General features: G+C 46.1%; 1 protein-coding gene across 8 annotated transcripts in view; it reads left to right on the top strand.

The window, feature by feature from the left end:
* Window positions 1-18,053, top strand: part of SETD1B (SET domain containing 1B, histone lysine methyltransferase) — a 72,263-nt gene extending 54,210 nt beyond the window's left edge. For all 8 annotated transcript variants that reach the window (XM_053370200.1, XM_053370202.1, XM_053370196.1 and 5 more), the window contains 6 exons: window positions 217-1,779; window positions 7,447-7,613; window positions 8,640-8,771; window positions 10,513-10,632; window positions 11,649-11,786; window positions 13,412-18,053. In XM_053370200.1, the coding sequence (XP_053226175.1) occupies window positions 217-1,779; window positions 7,447-7,613; window positions 8,640-8,771; window positions 10,513-10,632; window positions 11,649-11,786; window positions 13,412-13,585 (2,294 nt within the window). In that variant the 3' untranslated portion in view covers window positions 13,586-18,053. The remainder of the gene's footprint in view (window positions 1-216; window positions 1,780-7,446; window positions 7,614-8,639; window positions 8,772-10,512; window positions 10,633-11,648; window positions 11,787-13,411) is intronic.
* The last annotated feature ends 709 nt before the right edge of the window (window positions 18,054-18,762 follow it).

Genomic DNA, 18,762 nt, shown 5'->3' with positions numbered 1-18,762 from the left:
CTTAGTGGAGCTTTGCAGGGGTTTGCAAGTGGGTTCTTACCTTGATGCTCCGTGAACATCCTTCAGTCTGCCGCCTGTATAGATCCTGTTTATATTCCCAGCCCCAGATGTTTGGGGTAAATGCCCTTTGCGTCCCTTCCAGTCTTCAGGCAGTTTTGTAACCACGGTGTGTTTCCTTAAGGTGTGTCATTTGCTCCTCTGTGTTTTTCTTTCCAGAGGAGGAGTCTGAACCCGATGTCGAGCTGGAGCCTGAGGCGCTGGTCAGCCCACAGCCAGAGAGTCAGGATGAAGAAAACCTCTGTCCACCAACGCCGGTGGGGCTTTTTGGAGACATTTTGGCCAGCAGTACCTCCTTTTTCACCAAGCCGGACAACAACATTTCTGAAGCCCCAGCAAAAAGCCGACAGTCCCGCTCAGCCAAGGAAGAGGACCGTCTCCCTTGGACTCCCGGAGGAGAGCGGCAGGCTCACTTGGAGTCTCCTGGGCTTCCGCTCAGTGCGGTGCCACCCTCTTCGCTTCCCCTCCCCTCAGTCACATCTGGTAAAGAGGAGCCATTCCTCCTTCCAGAGCAGTTCCCGGATCAGTTAAGCATGACCAAACCAGCCCTGGAAGAAGAGCTCCCTCGGACTCCTGGACGGGACATTGCAGCCAAGTGCTCTCACACTTTCTCCAAGTCCCAGAGCACGGACACTGTCCCAGCCACCCCTGGCAATGACGCTCCTCTCACAGGAAGCAGCTTGACCTTAAGTTCCCCTCAGGTCCCAGGAAGCCCCTTTTCCTACCCATCCCAGTCCCCCGGGATCAACAGTGGCGGCATTCCTCGGACGCCTGGGAGGGATTTCACTTTCACCCCGACTTTCCCAGAGGCTGGTGCTACCCTTCCTTGCCTTTCGTCAGGCAGGAAACCCTCTGAAGACGAACCTGATGAGAAAGTCTTTAAAGAACCTCTTGGTGCTTCCTTACTGGCTGGCATGAACAGTGTTCCCTCCCCCATTCCCTTTGCCAGTCCACCTGTCCCAGCTTTCCTTGCACGTCTCGACTTGCCCCCTAGCCAGCCAGTACCTCTTGCTGCTCTCCCCAGCTTTTCTGTGGACTCAAAGATGCCTCTAGAGGAGTACACCACAGAGGCACGGCCCCTTTTGCCCTACCCAGAAGTCTCTGTGGCTTCCCCTCCTCTCCTGCCTCAGCCTCCCTCCTCTGTCTTGCCCATCAAAAGGAAACCAGGGCGGCCGAAACGATCCTCTCCTTTGGGCCCTATGTTGGATGCCTATTCTGGCAAGCCCATTGAGCCTCCTCTTCTTCCCATCCCAGTTGTCTTGACTGAAAGTGCTGTGAGCAAAGATTTGTTGAGTAGCCACCCAGAGGCTTTCTATGCCCTGAAAGATCCGGAAGCAGTGACCCTGGATTTCCGGAATGAAGGCTTCCATGACAAGCTCCCCCCAGATGTTCTAGCTGAGAAGCTTCCCTTTAAGGAGCTGGAGAACCAGTGGAACGAGGACTTGAAAGAAGAAGAGGCCTACTTGAAATCCAAAAGACAGTGGAGGCGACAGAAAAAGAGGCCGGAGGACGTTCCAACAATTCCTTCCCCTGAGTATTCCCCTCATCAGTATCACTTCAGGCCCCGCTCTGAGTTTGAGGAGATGACCATTTTATATGACATTTGGAATGGGGGCATTGACGAAGAGGATATCCATTTCCTGTGTGTTACATACGATCACTTGTTGCAGCAAGACAATGGCATGGACTGGCTCAATGATACCCTTTGGGTATACCATCCTCATATCCTTTTTTCCCTTTTCTTTTTTTTCCTGGATTACCAGATTGGGCTTCCTTGGGGACGTATTGTTTTTGAGGAGCTGGTTTTATTGGGCATTGCCGTACTTGGTTGGTAATTTTGTTGTAAGCAATAAGCCTTAACAATACTGCAGAAAAAATATGAAAATATATACACTGCATATGGTACTAACAGGTCAGTTCCAGAAACTGTTTAAAAAGTGGAATAAGAAACAGAACTTAGTCTAATGCACTGTTGTCCACAAAATCCTTTCTAAGTTTAGTTGCTAAAACAGCAAACTTGACAACTTTTTAATATTTCCTATTTATTAATGTCATTCAGCAAATATGTCTCTTCAGCAATGACTGGGCCACCATCCTGGCCAAAAAAGAACCCAGTTATTCCTCTATAGGAGCAGAAACAGTAACTCATGAGCAGGCTTCTCAGCAGTTCCTGAACCCCCTTGGCTGGGCAAAGCCCTGTTTCTAAAGGTGTATGGCTAGACTCCTGAACGTAACTGACAGTGCCATAACTACAGTCAAAAACAATAGCAGGAAACCACAGGAGGTCCTGCTTGCAGGTTTGCTACAGAAATTTGGTTCCCCACTGTGTGGGCAGGATGCTGGACTTGATGGGCAATTGGTTGGCTTAATCCAGCAGGCTCTTCTTACATTCTTATAAAGGGCCTTTTACATAAAAAGAGTTGGGCATTGCTGTAATGATTATTTGCAGTCATCAGATACAAATGTATTTTTGGCCCTAAAATATTGGGCTAGTTTTTATATGACTTGTAGCTTCTAGAAGCGCATGAAAACCTGCTTTTGTTCTTACTACACATGTCTGCAGAATTTCAAGGTTCTTCTTTGCAACAGGCTGGGGGGCTCAAAAAGCAGTTCTGACATTAAGCCCCCAAACTTCCTAATATATCCCATTTGTTGACATCATCCTGTTGAGGTTAGTCTTCCCTTGTCCCATGGAGTGTGCTGAACTCCTGTTTCACATCGCAGCAAAACCTCTTGCTCTACTTAACAATTCTGCCAATTGAGTTGACTGTTTCATACTAAAGCAAGAGTTTTTAGAGACGCCTGCTGTGGCAAAGATTTAAAACCCCTATTTAAAGTGCTGGCCTCCATGGGAGCACTGGAACTGGACCAGACATTCAGACCTTTTCCTAGTCTACAGTCTTAGAAATGGAATGGTGCTGATGACAATGACATATAAATCATTTTTGCTAAGCATTGTGGTAGCAACTGAAACAGTGATGAATAACATAACTAATTCAAAATACAGGTGAAGATTAGTAATATGCAAGTGCAGCATCTTTTATTTTGAAAGCACTACTAATTTTTAAACATTGTAGCCATTCTGGTGGTATTATTATTATTGTTGTTGTTGTTGTTTAGTCGTTTAGTCGTGTCCGACTCTTCGTGACCCCATGGACCAGAGCACGCCAGGCACCTCTGTCCTCCACTACCTCCCGCAGTTTGGTCAAACTCATGCTGGTAACCTCGAAAACACTATCCAACCATCTCATCCTCTGTCGCCCCCTTCTCCTTGTGCCCTCCATCTTTCCCAGCATCAGTGTCTTCTCCAGGGAGTCTTCTCTTCTCATGAGGTGGCCAAAGTACTGGAGCCTCAGCTTCACGATCTGTCCTTCCAGTGAGCACTCAGGGCTGATTTCATTAAGAATGGATGCATTTGATCTTCTTGCAGTCCATGGGACTCTCAAGAGTCTTCTCCAGCACCATAATTCAAAAGCATCAATTCTTCGGCGATCAGCCTTCTTTATGGTCCAGCTCTCACTTCCATACATCACTACTGGGAAAACCATGGCTTTAACTATACGGACCTTTGTTGGCAAGGTGACGTCTCTACTTCTCAAGATGCTGTCTAGGCCTGTCACTGCCCTTCTCCCAAGAAGCAGGCGTCTTTTAATTTCGTGGCTGCTGTCACCATCTGCAGTGATCATGGAGCCCAAGAAAGTAAAATCTCTCACTGCCTCCATTTCTTCCCCTTCTATTTGCCAGGAGGTGATGGGACCAGTGGCCATGATCTTCGTTTTTTTGATGTTGAGCTTCAGACCATATTTTGCACTCTCCTCTTTCACCCTCATTAAAAGGTTCTTTAATTCCTCCTCACTTTCTGCCATCAAGGTTGTGTCATCTGCATATCTGAGGTTGTTGATATTTCTTCCGGCAATCTTAATTCCAGCTTGGGATTCATCCAGCCCAGCCTTTCGCATGATGAATTCTGCATATAAGTTAAATAAGCAGGGAGACAAAATACAGCCTTGTCGTACGCCTTTCCCAATTTTGAACCAATCAGTTGTTCCATATCCAGTTCTAACTGTAGCTTCTTGTCCCACATAGAGATTTCTCAGGAGACAGATGAGGTGATCAGGCACTCCCATTTCTTTAAGAACTTGCCATAGTTTGCTGTGGTCGACACAGTCAAAGGCTTTTGCATAGTCAATGAAGCAGAAGTAGATGTCTTTCTGGAACTCTCTAGCTTTCTCCATAATCCAGCGCATGTTTGCAATTTGGTCTCTGGTTCCTCTGCCTCTTCTAAATCCAGCTTGCACTTCTGGGAGTTCTCGATCCACATACTGTTTGAGCCTTCCTTGTAGAATTTTAAGCATAACCTTGCTAGCGTGTGAAATGAGTGCAATTGTGCGGTAGTTGGAGCATTCTTTGGCACTGCCCTTCTTTGGGATTGGGATGTAGACTGATCTTCTCCAATCTTCTGGCCACTGCTGAGTTTTCCAAATTTGCTGGCATATTGAGTGTAGCACCTTAACAGCATCATCTTTTAAAATTTTAAATAGTTCAGCTGGAATACCATCACTTCCACTGGCCTTGTTATTTGCAGTGCTTTCTAAGGCCCATTTGACTTCACTTTCCAGGATGTCTGGCTCAAGGTCAGCAACCACACTACCTGGGGTGTACGAGACATCCATATCTTTCTGGTATAATTCCTCTGTGTATTCTTGCCACCTCTTCTTGATGTCTTCTGCTTCTGTTAGGTCCTTACCACTTTTGTCCTTTATTATGGTAATCTTTGTACGAAATGTTCCTTTCATATCTCCAATTTTCTTGAACAGATCTCTGGTTCTTCCCATTCTGTTGTTTTCCTCTATTTGTTTGCACTGCTCGTTTAAGAAGGCCTTCTTGTCTCTCCTTGCTATTCTTTGGAAATCTGCATTCAATTTCCTGTATCTTTCACTATCTCCCTCGCATTTTGCTTGCCTTCTCTCCTCCGCTATTTGTAAGGCCTCGTTGGACAGCCACTTTGCTTTCTTGCATTTCCTTTTCATTGGGATGGTTTTCGTTGCTGCCTCCTGTACAATGTTACGAGCCTCCATCCATAGTTCTTCAGGCACTCTGTCCAGCAAATCTAAATCCTTAAACCTGTTCCTCACTTCCACTGTGTATTCATAAGGGATTTGACTTAGATTGCATCTTACCGGCCCAGTGGTTTTTCCTACTTTCTTCAGTTTAAGCTTGAATTTTGCTATAAGAAGCTGATGATCTGAGCCACAGTCAGCTCCAGGTCTTGTTTTTGCTGACTGTATAGAGCTTCTCCATCTTTGGCTGCAGAGAATATAATCAATCTGATTTCGATACTGCCCACCTGGTGATGTCCATGTGTAGAGTCGTCTCTTGTGTTGTTGGAAAAGCGTGTTTGTGATGACCAGCTTGTTCTCTTGACAGAACTCTATTAGCCTTTGCCCTGCTTCGTTTTGATCTCCAAGGCCAAACTTGCCAGTTGTTCCTTTTATCTCTTGATTCCCTACTTTAGCATTCCAATCCCCTATAATGAGAAGAGCATCCTTCTTTGGTGTCACTTCTATAAGGTCTTGTAAGTCTTCATAGAATTGGTCTATTTCAGTTTCTTCAGCACCAGTGGTTGGTGCATAAACTTGGATTACTGTGATGTTAAAAGGTCTGCCTTGGATTCGTATCGAGATCATTCTATCATTTTTGAGATTGCATCCCTGTACAGCTTTCGCCACTCTTTTGTTGACTATGAGGGCCACTCCATTTCTTTTACGGGTTTCTTGCCCACAGTAGTAGATGTGATGGTCATCCGAACTGAATTCGCCCATTCCCGTCCATTTTAGTTCACTGATGCCCAGGATGTCAATATTTATTCTTGCCATCTCATTTTTGACCACCTCCAACTTACCTAGGTTCATGGTTCTTACATTCCAGGTTCCTATGCAATATTTTTCTTTACAGCATTGGACTTTCCTTTCGCTTCCAGGCATATCCGCAACTGTGCGTCCTTTCGGCTTTGGCCCAGCCGCTTCATCAGCTCTGGATCTACTTGTACTTGCCCTCCGCTCTTCCCCAGTAGCATGTTGGACGCCTTCCGACCTGAGGGGCTCATCTTCCAGCGTCATAACTTTTATATGCCTGTTGTCTTTGTCCATGGAGTTTTCTTGGCAAGGATACTGGAGTGGCTTGCCGGTTCCTCCTCCAGGTGGATCACGTTTGGTCAAAACTCTCCACTATGACCTGTTCATCTTGTGTGCCCTGCTCGGCGTAGTTCATAGCTTCTCTGAGTTCTTCAAGTTATTATTAATTATATCTATATACCACTAACATTCCAAAATGGCTTCCAAGCTGTTTACAAGTTTAAAATAAACTATAAAATCCAAACATAATTAAAACACCAACAAATTCAACACCCCCCCCCCCAAATATAATAATGAAAAAATAAAGGCAGAACACTAAGTTAAAACTGTTTGCTTAGTACCATCTATTGGCATCATTTTGTTTAGTAAAAATGATACGCAACCCTAGCATTTCACAGAACTCTTTGTCAGACACAATTCAGTTCTGCTTGATGAGTTTGCAAACTTAACAGGCTTGCATGCTCCTCTGCCAATGGTTCAGTGGAAGATTATGGTACTTTTGACATGCTTTGTGTCTGGCAGTTGTTACATAGTGATCTGCCTAACAGAGAAAATGGGAAATTCCACTCCCTTACCAAATACATATTGGAGAGATTCCTCTAGCTAATGCCTGAAAAAGCACCTTCCCCTCCACTGCTAGGTAAGAGCATTAAGATCAGCAAATGATACCCAGCTAGCTTTGACATGGCTGGATGATGCTTGGCTTGCGGTAGCACAAAGGTGGGCTCTTCCTCTGGTGGCTCCAGTGTTGTGGAATGCCCTCTCTGCTGAAGAACAAGAGGCCCCATTGGGACTGGCATTCCACCAGGTATTGAAGACACCCCTAGGTAGGCAATCATTTTACCTTTTCTGATTTTTAACTCGCTTGTTTGTTACATATTTTCATCATGAAAGTTTTTAATGCTTACCTAGATGGTGTGTGTGTGTGTGTGTGTGTGTGTGTGTGTGTGTGAGAGAGAGAGAGAGAGAGAGAGAGAGAGAGAGAGAGAGAGAGAGACTCCTGACTTATGGCCAGAATATAGCAGACTCCGCAAAGGTAAAAGCCACACCTATTTCTCCACCTACTTTCCCCTCTGGCCCTGCCCACCACTGGTATTCAGCCCCAGAAAATGGCCCAGGTGGCAAGGAGGCCCTTGGGCTAGAAAATGTTGCCCATCTCTGGTTTAGGGCCAAGGGCCCAGCAAGCTTTGCCGGCATAATTGCAGGGCTTTGCAGCCCACATCTTTCCTGCGTTTTTCCTTAATGTGGAGTCCACCAACCAGCTTTTCTACTCCAAAGAAGAAGAAACGGGACGATGGGATGCGGGAGCACGTCACAGGCTGTGCCCGCAGCGAAGGCTACTACAAGATCGACAAGAAGGACAAACTGAAATACCTCAATAACAGCCGTGCATTTGCAGAGGAGCCTCCTGCCGACACGCAGGTAAAGGACGGGCCCCCTCTTCTTTCTCCTTGCTGTCCCATTCTGTGTGTCTGGCTGGGAGTTCTGCAGGCACCTCCCTCCTTCCTCTCTGAAGTCCACTTGAACCTTCTTACAGTTTGTGGGCAGAAAAGACATGACAATTGAATTGCACCCTTGAGTTGCTGACATAATTGTAACTGTCCGGAGAAGGTGGCAGGCAGGGATATGAGATGTTAGGGGGTATAAATGGGACAATGTGGCAGGCAAGTCAGCTGGGGTGCGTTCTCCCTTGCCAGAAGAGTGGAGCAGAAAAAGAGCTAGGAAAGGCAGCAGGACAAACTTGTGGGTGGGTGGGGAGCATTCAGTTTGGGGGTTAATTTTTAATAGGATTAATATATTTTATTAGCTCACTTAGAAGAATAGGATGTTCTCTATATAGAATAGCATCATACAATTGTAGAGTTGGAATGGACCATGAGGGTCATCTGGTCCAACTGCCTGCAATGCAGGAACCTTTTGCCTAGTAAGTAACTGCTTTATGATCAAGTCAGCAAAAAACAATAATATATGAATTTACGTTACACCACTTTTTGCCAGTTGGGCATCCTGCAGTTGTTTTGGACCACTACACGGCTGTGTTGGCTTGGGATGATGGGAGTTATAGCCCAAAACATCTGGAGGGCACCAGGTTGGTGTGTGTGTGGCTGGCTTATGCTGCGTCAGGCCATTGTTCCACCTCTCCCACTACTGGCTCCTCTGACTGGCTATGGGCATCCAGCCCTGGTCTTCCTCGCCACCTTCCCTCTTCCTTCAGGCTCCAGGGATTGAGCCTGGCGCCCTCTGCAAGATAAGCACGGGCTGCACTGCCCCTTGGCTATGGGCCAGTCAGCCATCTTTGAGCAGCTCTCTGGGATCTTGAGCAAAAATATTTCTCAGCGTGCAGATGCTGTGTCACTGAGATCACCCCGCCTTGAGGCTAAACCTGCCTGGGACCAGTTCCACTCACCTGCTTGCTAACTGCTATGCTGTCCTGTTTTTGGTCCTCAGGGAATGAGCATCCCTGCCCAGGTGCACGTTTCCACCCGGGCTGGCTCCGAGAGGAGGTCCGAGCAACGCAGGCTTCTGTCCTCCTTACCCGGCAGTTGCGACAGTGACTTGCTCAAATTCAACCAGCTCAAGGTAAGTTGTGCAGCTTCCCTCTTGGAAGCCTCCATTTACTATAACCCCTACTGGTCAGTGAACTTGTCTGCCTTCCAAGTGACAAAGTATTTGATTGATGAATGGCAGGAAAGGGTTAAAATCATGTTGCTGTGGTCTTGGGGCAAGCTTTGCAGAAGGAATCTGCAAGTCCCTTTAAGAGAAGACCTGAAGGGTAGCAGGAATTCTGGGATGTGACATTTCAAGAAATTCCAGGAATTGAGAAAAGTAGCTGGAGAATGAATGGTTAAAATCCCTCAGTTGGCACCATTACATTTACTTGGAATTGCATAATAAAACTTAATTGGGGATACATTTGTGGCAAGTAGAATGATGGTTGCCAAAATTTGGAGAGATTTAAAGGAGTTCCAGGGACGCAGGTGGCGCTGTGGGTTAAACCACAGAGCCTAGGACTTGCTGATCAGAAGGTTGGCGGTTCGAATCCCCGCGACGGGGTGAGCTCCCGTTGCTCGGTCCCTGCTCCTGCCAACCCAGCAGTTCGAAAGCACATCAAAGTGCAAGTAGATAAATAGGCACCGCTCCGACGGGAAGATAAACGGCGTTTCCGTGCACTGCTCTGGTTCGCCAGAAACGGCTTAGTCCTGCTGGCCACATGACCCAGAAGCTGGACGCCGGCTCCCTCAGCCAATAAAGCGAGATGAGTGCCACAACCCCAGAGTCGGTCACGACTGGACCCAATGGTCAGGGGTCCCTTTACCTTTAAAGGAGTTCCAATTCAACTTATTTGTATACTGAAGTGTGACAGGGGCCCTAAATGAAAAGCTCACCCAAAATAATAGAACTGTGGAATTGCAGAGTTGGAAGGGATCCCAATGGTCATTTGCAATGCAAGAATTCCAGCTAAAGCATCCATGACAGATGGCCATCCAACCTCTGCTTCGAAACCTCCAAGGAAGGAGAGTCTACCAAGCGAGTCCTTTCCACTGTCAAACAGCTCATACTGTCAGAAAGTTCTTCCTGCTGTTTAGTCAGAATCTTCTTGTCCCTTGAAGCCATTGGTTTTACTCCTTCCCTCCAGAGCTGAAGAAAACAAGCTTGCTCGCTCCTCCATATGATAGCCCTTGAGATAGTTGAAGATGGCTATCCTATCTCCTCTCAGTTTCCTCTTTTCCAAGTTAAACGTACTCAGCTCCTTCAACCATTTCTCATAAGGCCTGGTTTTCAGACCCTTGATCATCTTGGCTGCAAATCTTGAAAGGACAAAAATGTTTGAACCAACAGTTTTATTATTTACACAAGCAGGGAATAAAATGGCAATTAAATAATCTAAATGACTTTGGAAAACTCATGACTGTAGTTTTGTTCCAAATTACCATGTTGGCTTTAATGCAGTTCCTCACACCCTGGAGATGGCCTGTGAAGAACAAATCATATCAAACAGGATTGCCTCTTCTCTTCAAGTAACTCCACATTAGTTTTTACGGACTGCCATTATTTTATATTCTACATGTCTCTCTGTTTTCTGTTACTCTGATAAAGTAGCATTAAAATGGGAAGTGTGGCAGGAAGGGGCACTGGCCGCCATGGCCCAAGCTAAGCAGCCTCTAAAACGTGGTTTCGGCTTATTTAGAAATGGATCTTCTGAATGGCATGTTGCTGGGTTGTAAGCCCCGCTGTGCTCAGTCTCCTCCAGCACTGTGCCGGTTTTCGAACAAATGGCTTACAGGCACCCTTTTTCTTCTCTCTCTTCCCCATCGCACAGTTCCGGAAGAAAAAGCTAAAATTCTGCAAGAGTCACATTCACGACTGGGGACTCTTTGCAATGGAGCCCATTGCTGCTGACGAGATGGTGATTGAGTATGTGGGGCAGAATATCCGGCAGGTAAGAGGAGAGGAGCCACGCGTCGGAGTTCCAACCCATAGAGCAGCTTGTAAGGAGTGGCGTGAGTCCCATGTGGCCATGCAGCAGAGCGAGGGGGCAGAATGTGTTGCCCCATGTCAGCCTGCAGGTGGGCAATACTGTCCCCCTTCTATCCCATTTAGTCCTCTTACAGCACTCTGTTTCTTTTTGCCCCTCTGGCAATAAACAGACCACACGACGTTCAGTAAGTTTAAAATGCTTTATTTACAGATTGAAGGTCTGATACATGTGTTGTTCTGTACAGCAGCAATGACAATCCCAGAACTGCCCCCTTCAGCCATTCTTACTTTTCCAAGTGGGCCTTGACCCCCCCCCCTGCAAAGTGGAGATCTTTTAAGCTTTCTGCCTTGCTTACCAGCATGAGTGGCCCACCCCATTTTGACACCTGAGGTGAAACAGGAAGGTGCTGCCCCTCACCTGAAATCTCACCAGATGATGCAGAACTCTTGCAAGATTTCACGTGAGATCTCACAAGCTCTGTGAGAAGTTGTGAGAGTTCTGCGAGTTCTAATCAGAAGCTGCTGCTGTCAACACTGAGCTGGGTGGGTGAGGTGCCACCTTACAAGATTTTGCAGTCCAAAGCGGCTGCTTCAGTCCTGCTCCCTGGGCTCTGGGAAGGTATTGCATAGGATTGGCACAGAAAGAGCTTTTATGCTGTCTGCCTTGCTGTGTTTAATTTGTGTGGTTGAGTTCTGGCCAGCTCCCAAGCACATAGAACTGCAACCATGCTAGTCAAATGCACACAACTTGTGAGTCGGCTGTATTGCTGTCTCTTATACCAGTATCCCTGTGAAAATGCTGCTCTCTGTGTTTACCTTTTGAAATCTTTCTACTTTCAGCCATGGAGGGTCTTTATAAAATGGTGAGCAGCAAAATTCTGACAGGTGTCACCTCTTTGGTTTGGTCCCTCTTCTCTCCCTTTCTTAATGTGGCTGCTCTTGGAAGGTAGCTCTTGTGACCTTTGGCTTGTTCTGCAGGTAATTGCTGACATGCGAGAGAAGCGGTATGAGGACGAAGGCATTGGCAGCAGTTACATGTTCAGGGTTGACCACGACACGATTATAGATGCAACAAAGTGTGGAAACTTCGCCAGGTTTATTAACCACAGTTGTAATGTAAGTGTTACTTGGCCTTACAAGCTCCATCACTCACTTGGTGGCATCAGACTTTATTCCTGTATTAAATGTGAAAGGGTGTGTAGGTAAACGCGCGCGCACACACACACACACACACACACACACACACACACGTGCTTTTGCACTCTGCTTGCTCCCCTTGCCAGCCCTACCTGGTCCGGCTGTGGTGTGGCAACAGGGTTGCATCTGGGCTTCCTTCATTGCTGCCCAGGCAGTAGGAGCTACCATTGTCACTGATCTCACTGCAGCATCAGCAGCTGCTGCTATCCAGACTAGGGCTGTTGTTCGCGGGGGCAGGCGGGGGGTGTCATCAAAGCAAAGCTTCCAGGACGCAACGCTGCCACCCCCAACACCACCTCTTCCTCTGCTCTCCATTACCAGCTGCTGAGGGCTGCCCTGGTCCTGGTTTTTTCCTCACTGCAGTTGCTTCTGCCAAGCCCACAATCTTCTTGTGGCAAGGCCTCATCCCCATGTGCAGAGGGATGGAAGACACCCACCGCTTTGCCACAGGCTCACCCAGTGTCCTGGCTTTATCTCAACTGCAGGCAGGGGCAAGTGGATGGCCCTGAGAGATCCATTCAAAATGGGGCGCTTCTCCCTGGTGTCACCTGGGTCATGGCAGCATCTCCCCTTTCCAAGCCCCTGTCACCTCCCCACCCCCACCCCCACCCCAATTCATTTTTGTGTCCCCTGGTGGCTCCAACTGTCATCACAGTGGGGCAACAAACTTGTAGGGGTGGAGAGTCCATGTGGGTGGGTGGGTGAGTGGACCTTCCCACTCCAGTGGCCTCTCTGTTTCCCACAATCCTCAGACCCATGCTGTCTTATGCAAGGAGGTGACTGATGGTTGCCTCTTCAGTTTTGATTTCCCTCCCCTGCTCCTCATACCTGTTTATCAATTATTATTATTATTATTATTATTATTATTAATACCCCGTCCTCCCCGGCCAGAGCTGGGCTCAGGGCGGCTAACACCAGTAAAATTACAATAAAAACATAATGGGGGGGACAATTTAAAATACTGGTTAAAATGCAATTTAAAATGCAGCCTCATTTTAAAAGTAGCCCATGGATCAAAATCGTAAGGGGAGGGAAAACATAAGGGTCAGACTGAATTCAAACCAAAGGCCAGGCGGAACAGCTCTGTCTTGCAGGCCCTGCGGAAAGGTGTCAAGTCCCGCAAAGCCCTAGTCTCTTGTGACAGAGCGTCCCACCAAGTCAGGGCCAGTACTGGAAAGGCCCTGGCCCTAGTTGAGACCAATCTAACCACCTTGTGACTTGGGACCTCCAAAGTGTTGTCATTTGTGGACCTTAAGGTCCTCCGTGGGGCATACTGGGAGAAGCGGTCCCATAGTACGTGTGTCCTAGGCCGTGTACGGCTTTAAAGGTTAAAACCAGCAACTTAAACCAGTGATATGTGCTTCTCAAGTATATTAAAAGGTGGCTAGAAAGAATTTTTTGTTTTGTTTCTTCAGCCTCCCTTCCCAGAAACACAGAACACACACATGCACACACATACTAAGACAGTGATGGGTCCGAAATCTAAACAAGTGAATCAACATCTTTAAGCCAAAGCTTTTAATTAACTGCCTCTTTTGTTTTAGCCCAACTGCTACGCTAAAGTCATCACAGTGGAATCTCAGAAGAAGATTGTCATCTACTCGAAGCAGTACATCAATGTGAATGAGGAAATTACATACGACTACAAATTCCCCATTGAGGATGTAAAGATCCCCTGTTTGTGTGGCTCCGAGAACTGCAGAGGGACCCTGAATTAAAGCCCAAGGTTTTTGCCGCGTGGTGGCTGTGTCCAAACTGTGGTAGCCGAGGGTGGTTGCACTTTTGCCAAAAAAAAAAAAAAGTTAGAAAAATGAGAGATGAGGTGGAAGAAGGAAAATGAGGAAGAGACAGGGGAACCTATATGGCACTTTCTATCCTTCTGTCAGGAGAAGTGCAAATTGAAGACACGCACACTAGGACTCTTCAAGCTGCAGGTGCTTTTCATCTTCAGATTCACAACCCCACCTTTCTCCGCCCCTCGTGATAGTTCCCCTTACTCAGTGGCACCATAAATCAAAACACTCTCTCTTCTCCCCGCCTCCTGCTCTGCTCGCTCCTTTATGGTGTAGCTCTCATGGGTAGAGCAAGGTACCCTTATTATCCTTTAAACACGTTCCTCTCTCCATAAAATGCTGCTACCTTTTTCTCATTAGTTTTGTCTTGTGGAGGGTCAGGAGAAAGACATTCAAAAAATGTGAAGCAGAGACACAGGAGGCCATGAGTTGAATGGAAGCTGGCTGGGATCGCCTGCAGTGAGCGCTGGGACACCGACGTCAAGCGGAGGCTTTCTCAAGCAGGCGGGGAATTCTGTCTGGGTCTGCGATGCACAAAAGGACAAACCTCCTCCCTTCTGTGGATCAGAGTTGTGGTCGATGTGGTCACCTTGGTGCCCCCTGGGATTTCTGCACACTGCTGGTCCTTGTGGGGGAGGGAGGGGGAACTATAGCTTTAGGAACCCAATAACGAACCCACTTCCCTTTTCTTTTTAAAAGCAGAGCTGGATCCCTCCTCCCCCCCCCCCAAATTTCCCTCTCTATTGTAGCACTTGCTATGCTGTAGAAACTGTTGGTTTGGCAGCCCTCTGAGTGTGCTCCACCAAGCCCTGTTTCCATACGTCCTCCACACACTTGAGGCTTGCACAGGAAACCGGGGCAAACATCTCCCTCCCCTCCAAATACATAGAGGCTGTGCAGATGCCAAGTGGGGGGTGAGCTGGGACAAGATCTGTCCTCCCCAAGTCAGCGGCTGCTTTTATCTCCTTGGTTTTTCACCCTCATCATCCCATCCCCTTTGGCAGAATGCTCTTGTCCTTAAATGACAATCTTTTAGGTTTCTTCCTTCCCAAGTACTGAAGAGACTTCTGACGAAAGAACCAGGTCCTGCCTGCCTCAGCCGAGTGGAACCTAGTCCTCATTTAGCTCAGTTTGGTTGAGTAAGGCAGGGAGGGTCCCCACGGGGTGTGGATGTTTGTGTGTGTGTTTTTGTGTGTGTGTGGAGAGCAACTGTTTTATGGCCTGAGAAAGCAGCACTTTTTTGTGGTCAAAGCTTATTTTCAGTAGCAAGCAGATTTCTTGGTCTGACTGCATCCTCATTCTCAAATGCCCGTCCTATAATTATGTAGTGCTTCTTTGCACTGGAGAGATTAGTGGGGGTTCTTCTTTTTGATTAAAACCCAAGCAAACATTGCAGCAAGAAAAGTGTGTGGGGTGTGCCTTAAAAAAAAAGAAAAAAGAATTAGTCTCAAAACTGTTAAGAGTGTTGAGTCGGGCAAATATTGAAATATATGCTCATCTTCAGTACTCCTCAGTCTTTTGCTCCTGGATTAAATTTACTGGACTTTAAACTTGGCTGTACCAAGAATTAATTTCCCAGAGAAAAAATAGGAACCAGAAGATGCACAGATACTCTCTGTCAGGCCTTTTGCTTCTTTCCACAGCACCCACACCTAGTTACTCTGGCATTTTGTGTGTGGTCTTGATGGCTTCCATAGTAAGGCAGTGGAATTTTGCTTGCAAGCCTCTTCTAGTTATATCCTACTGGATGTAACATCTAAAAGTCGGCGGCTTTCCGCCTTTTGAGGTTCAGAAGCCAAAAGGAAGAAGCAAGCCTGGTGTGTCTTTCTGGGCAAAGCGGCTCTGCTGGCCTTGTGGGTCGAGGAGCTTGAACAAACTCTGGCCATTGAGTACGGAGGACCATGTGTGCAGTTGATTAGATTATCCCAGCCTTCCCCACCCAACCTGGGGCTCTTCTGTTATTTTGGACTACAGCTCCCATTGTGGTCCAAAACTGGAGGGCAGAAGGTTGGCAGTGACCTTGGTTCTTTTGCCAGTCCCCCTGCTTTCTTACAGGTTCTCCTTGGCATGTCTTTGGTGTGGCTTTTTAATGCTTCCAACCTTTTGAGAAAGCCACATCCATTTCATGTAACACAGAACATAGTAAGCAAGCTGCCTTATCTACAGGCTCCCACCCTTTCCCATACTCTCTCTCATGCCAGGAGTATAATCCAGCATCTCCTGCAGAAACACCAGCTGGAAATGTAGGCGAGGGCATGTGCAGGAAAGTTGCCTCATGCGGCCTCTCTGTATTTATTAACCCTGCATATTTTTGTGTGTGTTAAACGAATTGTTTTCTTAAGGAAGTACAGCAATACTAAAGCTACTCGTATCAGCGTGGTTCTGCTGGATAGCCTTAGCTTGGAACTTGAAGCAACTTCCTGGCATAGAAGTTGTGACTACACACACACACACTTTCAAAAGTGTTTTCTTTCATATACACAAGTGTGTATATACACAAGCGTGGTCGAAATTTTTAAATTATGACTGCTCCAGATCCGGTTATTCTCTTGTTCCTTGAAAGGCTCTGCATTGAAGGGGAATAATTTTGGGGCAAAGGTGATCAGCTTCTCTGTCCCTGCTCCAAACGAGGGGAGGATTTTTATGTTCCTTAAAACAAGAGAGGCAGATCTCTGGAAGGAATAACGGCTCCAGTCTAAGTCTAGAGATACAATCCTGATCCTACAAGTCTCCACTCTAACCCCAGCCACCCAAGAGCAGTGCCAAAGTCTCGTCGGCCCACCCACAAGCCTTGACTCATCCACTCCAAATGGAGGGCCTGGCAAGGTGGGTGGGGGATTCAACTTGACTTTCATTGAGTTTTCACACTGGTATTATCTAGCAAATAGAAAGGAACTTTCCTGTGCTTTCAATCCCAGCCTGCTTGGTTTCATACAATCATTTTCCCTGACTCTAGTTTCCAGTTTCAGATTAAATCTTGGAAGGAGCCAGTGATGTCTCACTCTGACAGATATTTATATTGTCAAAGCAGCTTATTAATACAATGGGGGAGAAAATAATTTGTAAACTCTGATGGAGAGCTGTTTCAGTTTTGTCGTTTGTGACCTATTTTCAGGGATCATTTCAGTGCATTTCTGTATAAAAAGTTTTTTAAAGGGTGGGGGAGATGAAATTTTGACATTTAAAATGGACACATCATCTGTGCATAGAAGCCGTTCAAACTCTTCTCTTCAAACACTGTTTCTTGTAGAAACATGTTGATTTTTGTTTTGTATGTTTTTGGCTGTTTTCTTTGTACTTCAGAAGCATGTAAATAATTTGTTAAAAGTGACTATTGTGTTTGGAGTTCTTTTTTAAAAGATTGTCAGCCCAAGACCTCAATAAGAGAGTGGGAGATTGGGGTGGGGGAGGAGAGCTGGCGCCATTTACAGCTTGTGTCAAGCTATGTATAATGTAAATTCTGTACAAAATATCTTTTTTTTTTTTGTCAAATACGTAGATCAAACTAGAAGCATTAAGAAGCTGAAGATTTAAAAGAAAAACCCTGCCAAGTTAAGGCTTTTTAAAATTTGCCTTTCTGATACCTTAATGTGCAAAATCTATTTATTTCAGACAAGAAAATGTGTATAGTCTATTAATGACAACCTAAAATGTATTTAAGCAAATCTATAACTTTGACCCTCCCCTGGCAATTTTATTTTATAACGTTCCTTCTCAATTACCAACGTAGTATTTGTAGCGGTTACAAAGAAAATTGCATTAGCCACAGTCTGGAGCTCCAAGGTGCTCCAGTGCTTCTCTGTTGCTCCACATGAACAGGGTCTTCGCCAGCCAGCAAAGTCCTGCTCATCCGAAGCTTTGTCTGTTCTCATGAAGCTCTCACCTCACTGGAGCTTCTGGGACAAAGCAGTGGTGGGGAACAAAGGATACTATGAATTTGGGAGTTAGTTCTTAAAATGAAACACTGTGGAGGGGAAAACCTTAGTCCTTGTACCTGAATTCTGTAAAAATACCGGTTTTTAATTCGCAGTGTGAAAAATAAAGAGCTCCTTTAAAAGGGGCAAGGAAAATGGTTTGCAATAAATGGCATCTATTTTTTATGTTCCTTAAAACAAAACAAAAAAAGACAAAATTAAATCTCTGCTTTTGAGATTTGGGATTTTTTTAAGCCTTTTGTTCCATTTTGTTTTGAACAGCTGTATAAGTTTGGGACTGTTCTGTGCTCCGTCTTCAGTATACCTTGTTTAGAAGAACGTGTGGTTTTTTTTTGTTGTGGGCATGTCATGCTGTAAATATTTGTTCATAATTTTTTTGTGAATTGAATACTATGTACCATTGTATTATAGTAACTTTTATAAAGCAAACCATAAATATACTGACTTTTCTTACAGAAGAGCTGTGTGTTTGGTTTATTAGGCTCCAGGAATTGTTATTGAGGACTGTCTGGAAGCACATAGAAAGAGAAAACTCATATTTGAAAATACCTAAATATCCACGAAGATGTCATGTGTGAACATGCATCTTTCTCAAAGAGAAGATTCACATATGGCAGAGCTTCTGGAAATGATGCGAAGGTTGCATGGGCTTCTGAGATACTTTCATTACATTAGCCATGGGAAATGGGAGACAGAAGCAAGGCTGTGTTGTGTTTTTACTATTTTTTGTTGGGAGCCACTCAGAGTAGCTGGGGCAACCCAGTTAGATGGGTGGCATATAAGTAATAAATTGTTCTGATGCAGCCAGCTACAGTGGTGCAAGCTGGGATGACAGAGAGCAGTGGCAAGATACTGGAAAGTAGAGCCATGTATGCCCTGTGGCTTAACCTCTGCCCTCTCAGCCTGCTTGCTGCCCTGAAGGACATTGACCGCCAGCAACTGCTGAAGTGCAGAGATTGGGGCTGCAGCAAGGTGCTATCTCTGTTGTGTCATTCAGAATATCCTGGGTCAGCCAAGCACAGGAGAGGGACCATTGCCCTCATGCTCCGCTTGCGAACTTCTGGAAGCGTCTGGCTATGAGGAAAACAGGTGGACCTTTTCACCAGATACAATACATTCTCTTATTGTTGCCTGCAACAAAATATGGTGTGGAGTTTCAGGATGCCA

This window comes from Podarcis raffonei, chromosome 16, assembly GCF_027172205.1.
Source record: "Podarcis raffonei isolate rPodRaf1 chromosome 16, rPodRaf1.pri, whole genome shotgun sequence".
NCBI classification, from domain to species: domain Eukaryota; kingdom Metazoa; phylum Chordata; class Lepidosauria; order Squamata; family Lacertidae; genus Podarcis; species Podarcis raffonei.
This window is presented reverse-complemented; position numbering and strand designations above follow the sequence as displayed.